Consider the following 7,918-nt stretch of genomic DNA (forward strand, 5'->3'; position numbering starts at 1 on the left):
CCCCCCCTGTAAAAACAGTGCTGGTTTCTAAAACACCCTAAAACACCACTTTCCAAAAACTATTTTCATTTATGCCCCCCTACGGCAATGAAGCCATTGCACACTCTTAACGGGAGATGCTGCTACAGACGGAATTAAACGCTATAAACAATTTTGAGGGGATTTAAATCAACACCGGGGGGGGGAAACAAAAAAAAAGGGGGCCTCCTTGCCATTTGTGGTCAGATGCTGCCATCTGGTGGCCATATCCCAAGCTATACTGCAGTCAAACACTGGAGTGTAGTATTAATCCCAGAGCATGGGGTTTGTGGGGGTTTTTATTTTTTTTGTTTCTTTTTTTACACCACCACCCACCCCCCATTTTGTGAGAAAGTGTAATTAATGTTTCAGGTATCCCCTAGTTATTATTAGGAAATTATGATAGCCTCCTGGCAATGCAAATGACATCGCAATGAGCAGGCACAGACACCACGGGGTCGCAGAGGGACAGTCACTGTCCCACACTAAGGTCACCCCCTGCACTGGCTTTGGCTGGGATGGGGTTAAATTTCTTCACAGTGGTTTGTGTGGGGCTGTGTTTGGGGTCTGCGATGGGAACAGTGATGGCAGCGCAGGGATGTGTTAGTTATGGCCGAGCAGTGCTTGCACGGTGTCAAGGCCTTTCTGCTCCTCACACTGCCCCCCCACCGGCAGGCTGGGGGGCTCAGGGAGCTGGGGGGGGACACAGCCGGGACAGCTGACCCCAAGTGACCGAAGGGATACCTCATACCATGTGATGTTGTGCTCAACAATAAATACGGGGGGGAGAAGCAGGGCAGGGGGGCAGATGTGGACATTCAGAGTGATGACATTTTATAGAATCAGAGACTCATAGAATGGTTTAGGTTAGAAGGGACTTTGAAGACCATCTCGTTCCAGCCCCTGCCCTGGGCAGGGACACCTCCCACCAGCCCAGGTTGCTCCAAGCCCCGTCCAACCTGGCCTTGAACACCTCCAGGGATGGGGCAGCCACAGCTTCTCGGGGCAACCTGCCCCAGGGGATCACCACCCTCACAGTGAAAAACTTCTTCCTGATATCTAATCTAAATCTTCCCTCTTTCATTTTAAAACCCTTATCCCCTCATCATTATCTTCCCAAGCCTCCATTACATGCGATGGAGCTCTGCTTTCCTGGAGGTGGCTGAACATCTGCCTGCTGATGCGAAGTAGTGAATAAACTTGTTGGTTTGCTTCACTTAGACATGCAACTTTGACTTTAACTAATAAACTGTCCTTATCGCAACCCGAATTTTCTCACTTTTACCCTTCCGATGCTCTCCCCCATCCCACCAGGGGGTAAGCGAGCGGCTGTGTGGGGCTGAGCTGCCGGCTGGGGTTCAACCACTACGCCCACCTAGCAGATGAAGGGAAGGCAGTGGATGCAGTTTTTCTGGATTTTAGAAAGTTGTTTGATGCTGCCCCTCAGTGCCCTTCTGGACAAGTTGTCCAGCTGTGAGAGGAGCAGGTACATGGTACACTGGGTGAAGACCCAGCTGAACAGCAGGGCTCAAGGGGTTGTAGTGAATGGGGCGACATCTGGCTGGGGTTCAGTCACCAGCCGTGTTCCTCAGGGCTCCATTCTTGGGCCAGTTCTTTTCAATATTTCTATCAGTTTTCTGGGTGCAGGAGGTGAGCGCATCCTTAATAAGTGTGCTGATGATGCTATACCAGGAGGTGCCATGAACGCTCTCAAGGGACAGGACACCTTGCAGAGGGACCTAGACAGATTGGAGCATGGGGAAGTCACTACTGGCATGAAATTTAACAAGTCCAAGTGCTGCATTCTGCACCTACGATGGAGTCACACCAGGCACAAGTATAAATTGGGAGAGTGGCTGGAAAACAGCCCTACAGAAAGGGGCCCAGGGGTGCTGGTCCCACCAAGCAGCAGGCGTGATAAGAGCCAGTGCAGTGTCTCCTGACAGCCAAGAGAGCAAATTGCACCTTGGGGGCCATCACAGCATCACCAGCTGCTCTAAAGAGGTGATTATGTCACTCTATTCAGCATCAGTGTGGCTCTGCCTTGAGTGTTGGGTGCAGTTCTGGGCCCCACAGCTTAGAAAGGATGTGAAGGAACTTGAATGTGTCTTGAGGAGGTCAACCAAGCTGGTGAAGGGGCTGGAGGGCATGGATGGCCTGTGAGGAGTGGCTGAGGACTCTGGGTTTGTCTAGTTTGGAGAAAAGGAGGCTGAGGGTGGAGCTACCTCAATGAGGAGACATGGAGATGGAGGTGTTGAGCTCTTCTCCCTGGGATGAGAGGATGCGTCGGAATGGCCCCAAGCTGCACCAGGGGAGGTTCAGACTGGACATTGGGAACCATTTCTTTACTGAGCAGGTGGTCAGACACCAGGACAGGTGTCCTAGAGCAGTGGTCGATGCCCTGTGCCTGCAGTGTTTAAGAGGAATTTTTAAAGATACCATATTTTAAAGATACCTTTTATTGCTGGGGATTAGTTAACAAGCTCTGCCAGTTCTCTGAAAAGGCTACTGGACTTTTTGAAAAGGGTAAGGTCACTCAGCTTCAGTTACTGCTTCCTTAACACTATTTTTGCTTTTATTTATAATTTAACGTCCCCTTTTTTTAATGTCCCACAATCACTACATATATCCAGACACCAGGAAGGTGTCCCTCTTCAGTGGTGGGCCTCCCCCGCCCAAACCTGCCACCTGGTTCCAAATCACCCATTTCACTGAAGCTCTCCTGCCACCTTGTGGCCATCTACCGAAGTCAGCTCTGGACTGACAACTGTCACCAAGTCTCTTCAGGTGGAAAGGGGCAAGTAACCATTAATTCTTCAGCCCAGATGTTCGGGACTACGCAGCTCCATCCCACCCTGAAAGCAAAGCTTATCCTGTACTGCACCTCTGAAGATGCTGCTCAGTGTCACCCTCAGCCTTCCCCTCCAAAGCCCTACGTTTCAGTTCATCACTGAAGCTCCAGAAACAAACAAGCAGCCATTTAACCAGGGTACTGCTGCACCTGAAGCCCACATTAATCCTTGTGCTTGGAGCATGCTGAGCTAACATGTTGTATTTATTTTCACTTTATTTCTCACACTTCAGTACACACAAAGAAGCAAACACAGAAACATTGTGATGCCCATTAAATAGTTTTTATTCCTTAGGACATGAATTGCATTTCCACTTGTTTACAGTACTGTAAAGTGCAATGGTATTCATCTCCCCTCCTGTGCACATGTTCAAGTATTTAAAATGCCCAGAAAATGTGTTTTGTTTTTTTTTTAATTTTTACAGCAGCTCAGTTATGGAGTTTTTGTCTGGCAGAATATACCCAGATGTGCCTACAGGTTTGGGTCCTTCAATCTAACCCCCACCTGGGGGTCCTCCAACACTAACTGCTAGTGGAATGCATTTCCCTGGTGTCTTTAATCCACCTCCTCAATGGTTGGTCCAGAAGAAGCTCCACCAGATGGAGGAGCTCCACCACCAGGGAATCCGCCAGGCATGCCACCAGGCATTCCTCCTGCACTCTGGTACAGCTTGGTGATGATGGGGTTGCACACCTTCTCCAGCTCTTTCTGCTGGTGCTCGAACTCCTCCTTCTCAGCCGTCTGAGGAAAAAAAAAACCCACACAAGCTCAGTACCTGCTGCTCTCACAAAGTGGATGCAGACCAGAAAAAGCTAACTGTGTTTCAAGAGTCTGGACTTCTATAACCTGTCTTCAGCCCCACCAAGTCAGACTTGCATTGGGCTCTTTGATGCAGGAGCCTTTCTCTGCTTTGTGTAGCTGCAGCAAAAACAACCTACTGACTTCGGAGTCCCTCCCATCAACTCCCTAGAGCTTAGGTTGCTCCTGGAGCAACAGGACCTCATTTAAGGCTACAGAAGATTGTACTTGCAAGCTAGCCAGCTTCAATGAAGAGGAATTGTAAGCTCTAAGCTTGCAACCTGTGGTCGCTCAGACATCCAAGGAAGGTACTTGGACCAACACAAGTCTTTCGACTTCTGGTGGAAACTACGAATGGCTTTGGAATCACTTTCATCACAGCAACCAGTGGTTCTCCTCCATCCTCTTAAGCTTTCTGTAGCTCAGTGACACACACTAGAAGTAAACACTGACCAAACATAGAATATAACATACCTGGTTCTTGTCCAGCCAGTTGATGATTTCATTGCATTTGTCCAGGATCTTCTGCTTGTCTTCATCAGAAATCTTGCCCTGGAGCTTCTCATCTTCAACAGTAGCTTTCATGTTGAATGCATAAGACTCCAGGGAGTTCTTAGAAGACACCTTATCACGCTGTTTCTCATCTTCTGCTTTGTATTTCTCTGCTTCCTGAACCATCCGCTCAATGTCCTCCTTGCTCAGACGGCCTGCAGGATACAGCAATGTTTTAGGTTAACAGTCTTCTCATCAGTCATTTCTAGTGGAGGATTACAGCCTCCCGTACATTACAAACAGCACAAGTTAGCTTGGGCAGGTAGCCAGCAACAAAAGCCCATAAGCTATCAAGTGCCCTCATCTTAAACCGCTTCATAGGCATTCTTAGAAAGTAAAGGTACATACATATCATAGTTAAGTTCTGATTAAGACAGAAGGCAGAGTTTGACAAGCCGAATTCGTACCAGCTAGCCAGTATCCTACCATCTGAAACACCTGATCCTTACCCTTGTCATTTGTTATCGTGATCTTGTTCTCCTTGCCAGTGCTCTTATCCACAGCAGACACATTCAGGATGCCATTAGCATCAATATCAAAGGTTACTTCAATCTGAGGTACACCTCTGGGAGCAGGGGGAATACCAGTCAGCTCAAACTTGCCCAGCAAGTTGTTGTCCTTAGTCATAGCACGTTCTCCTTCATACACCTATTAAGAAGAACCAGCAAATTAAGTTGTACGTTTGACCACATGTTTTTAAATCATAATGGAGTGTTACTGTTAAGTTACATGGTCGCTCAGACATCCAAGGAAGGTACTTGGACCAACACAAGTCTTTCGACTTCTGGTGGAAACTACGAATGGCTTTGGAATCACTTTCATCATTGCAACCAGGTATGTAATAGCACATGCCTTGCTAACAGCAAGACACCTGGCCAAAGATTTACTTCAAGTGTCAACTGTTTTAAGTGTTGACAGGGCCTTAGGGACTATGTGAGCGCCTTATCAGTTCACCCAAGTGCTACTTGCCTACCTGGATCAGCACACCAGGCTGGTTGTCCGAGTAAGTAGTGAAAGTCTGAGTCTGCTTGGTGGGGATGGTGGTATTCCGTTTGATCAGGACTGTCATGACACCTCCAGCGGTCTCAATACCAAGAGACAGAGGAGTCACATCCAACAGCAGCAGATCCTGGACGTTCTCAGACTTGTCTCCAGATAGAATAGCAGCCTGAACAGCTGGGGGAAAAAAAAGTAGAAAACCATTAAGATCCCTGCAATGGTACAGATACTAACACTACAGTTAACCCAATGGCTCGCTCAGACATCCAAGGAAGGGTTTTGGCCATCATTAGTAGACTTCTGGTGGAAACTACGAATGGCTTTGGAATCTGATTCATCATTGCAAGTCAAAGTTAAACTTCTTACTGCTTACTACTTTGGAAAGCTTTACTGATTCAGGTAGAAGACCTAGGGCCTACACCAGTACTGCTCTGAGACTTCACTGCAGATAGTACCATGTTTGTCAAGAACCCCACCCAGTTTTAGCACACAGAAGATGTGAATTTTTGTCACTACCTGCACCATAAGCCACAGCTTCATCAGGATTGATGCTCTTGTTCAGCTCTTTGCCATTGAAGAAATCCTGCAGCAGTTTCTGAATCTTTGGGATACGAGTTGACCCACCAACCAGCACGATATCATGGATCTGCGATTTGTCAAGTTTGGCATCACGCAGAGCCTTTTCCACAGGATCCAGGGTACCACGGAACAGGTCAGCATTCAGCTCTTCAAAGCGAGCTCTGGTAATGGATGTGTAGAAGTCAATACCCTCATAGAGAGAATCAATTTCAATACTGGCCTGCGTACTAGACGACAGAGTACGCTTTGCACGCTCGCATGCAGTGCGGAGGCGACGAACTGCTCTCTTGTTCTCGCTGATGTCTTTCTTGTGCTTGCGCTTGAATTCAGCAATGAAGTGGTTGACCATGCGGTTGTCAAAGTCTTCTCCACCCAAGTGAGTATCACCTGCAGTGGATTTCACCTCGAAGATGCCATCTTCAATAGTCAGAATTGACACATCAAAGGTGCCACCTCCAAGGTCAAAGATAAGAACATTCCTTTCAGCACCAACCTGGAAGAGATCAATTTTCATAATGCAGTTAGTTTTATACTACTTGGTTAGCAGGTTTACTAGTCGGACATCAGAGAAAGCAGTCACTTCATAGCATACCTTCTTGTCCAGACCATAGGCTATTGCAGCAGCAGTTGGCTCATTGATGATTCGCAAGACATTGAGCCCTGCAATGGTTCCAGCATCTTTTGTAGCCTGACGCTGAGAGTCATTGAAATACGCTGGTACAGTCACTACAGCATTAGTAACAGTCTACAAAAAAAAAGGCAAGAGAAGTCAGCTACGTATGTTAACTAGTCATGCATACAGAATTATTTGTTACATTTCACTGAAGTCCTAAGCCTTACCTTCCCAAGATATGCTTCTGCAATTTCCTTCATTTTGGTTAACACCATGGAAGAAATTTCTTCTGGGTAGAAACTCTTTGTCTCGCCTTTGTACTCCACCTGGACTTTTGGTCTGCCAGCGTCATTCACCACAGTGAAAGGCCAGTGCTTCATATCAGACTGGACAACAGAATCGTCAAATCTACGCCCAATCAACCGTTTTGCATCTGGAAAAGAATAGTTGGCCATGTTAAATATGTTCATTCACAAGAGGAAAGACGAAGTTCTTCCTAAAACACAATGCCTAAAACCCTAGAACACTATAGTTAACCTGGAATTCTTACTGCCTTGTCAAGAGTCCACTGCAGGCACTGCTAGATTTCACCTCTTGGATATGCAGAGACTTATCACTATCACCTCACAGCCATGCTACAGCTGCTGTACCACAAGCCAGAGCCATCCGGGAATTAGACACAGACACTTAGTAAAGGCTACTTAACACTAACTGCCAAGAACAGCACAAGATTTTCCTGTAAGGCACATACTTTTCCAGTACATAATAAAATTCTATTTATAACATACTTCTATTATTTAGGCTAAAAACAAATTAGGAGTTGTAATTTCCAAGATGAAGGTTTAACCCTGCTATCAGTCAGTAACATCTACCATCACTGCACTGAACTTCCCTACAAGTATGCAAATCTTGCAGCCTTACCAAAAACTGTGTTTGTTGGATTCATCGCAACTTGGTTCTTTGCAGCATCGCCGATCAACCTCTCAGTATCTGTGAAGGCAACGTAGCTTGGCGTGGTCCGGTTACCCTGGTCATTGGCAATGATTTCCACCTTCCCGTGTTGGAATACACCAACGCAGGAATAGGTGGTGCCAAGATCAATTCCGACAGCTGGTCCCTTCGACATCTTGTCTGAGAAAAAAAATAAAAATCAAGTGTAAGACTGAGCTCCAACTGAAGTGCTTCGTTGCTCTATTATCCCGCGCTTCACCAGCAACACCTTTTTAGCACACACGGCTACTACATTTAAAAGCGGTATCACGTGATGGCCAACCACGTGACACACCACGTGGTCTGGGACTCCACCTCCCGCCATGCACCGCGCCGCCCGGGTCACGTGGCCGGTGGCGGACATATTGGGTGCTGGGAAACGTAGTCCGGCTCGGCGTGAGCCCAGCCCGCCGGGCCATGCAGCCTGGCACAGCCCCAGGCCCGCTGCCACACAAACCCGCCTTCCACCACCGCCACCGCCGCCCCCACCCCGAGCTCTCGGTCACAATGCTTCGTG

The 7,918-nt window shown here is 47.5% G+C and overlaps 1 protein-coding gene across 4 annotated transcripts in view; it reads right to left on the minus strand.

The window, feature by feature from the left end:
- Positions 1-3,133: 3,133 nt before the first annotated feature.
- The window catches only part of HSPA8 (heat shock 70kDa protein 8), a 7,136-nt gene continuing 2,351 nt past the window's right edge, over positions 3,134-7,918 (minus strand). Inside the window, exons 2-9 of one of the 4 annotated variants that reach the window (XM_009890781.1) lie at positions 7,333-7,521; positions 6,639-6,844; positions 6,391-6,543; positions 5,736-6,291; positions 5,194-5,396; positions 4,670-4,868; positions 4,143-4,375; positions 3,134-3,611 (exon numbers count right to left, since the gene is read on the minus strand). In XM_009890781.1, the coding sequence (XP_009889083.1) occupies positions 3,426-3,611; positions 4,143-4,375; positions 4,670-4,868; positions 5,194-5,396; positions 5,736-6,291; positions 6,391-6,543; positions 6,639-6,844; positions 7,333-7,357 (1,761 nt within the window). In that variant the 5' untranslated portion in view covers positions 7,358-7,521 and the 3' untranslated portion in view covers positions 3,134-3,425. Of the gene's footprint in view, positions 3,612-4,142; positions 4,376-4,669; positions 4,869-5,193; positions 5,397-5,735; positions 6,292-6,378; positions 6,544-6,638; positions 6,845-7,332; positions 7,542-7,918 lie in introns of those variants that run through there. The other 3 variants (XM_009890778.1, XM_009890777.1, XM_009890780.1) reach the window with 3 other exon arrangements.

This window comes from Charadrius vociferus, unplaced genomic scaffold, assembly GCF_000708025.1.
Source record: "Charadrius vociferus isolate BGI_N301 unplaced genomic scaffold, ASM70802v2 scaffold858, whole genome shotgun sequence".
Taxonomy (NCBI): Eukaryota; Metazoa; Chordata; class Aves; order Charadriiformes; family Charadriidae; genus Charadrius; species Charadrius vociferus.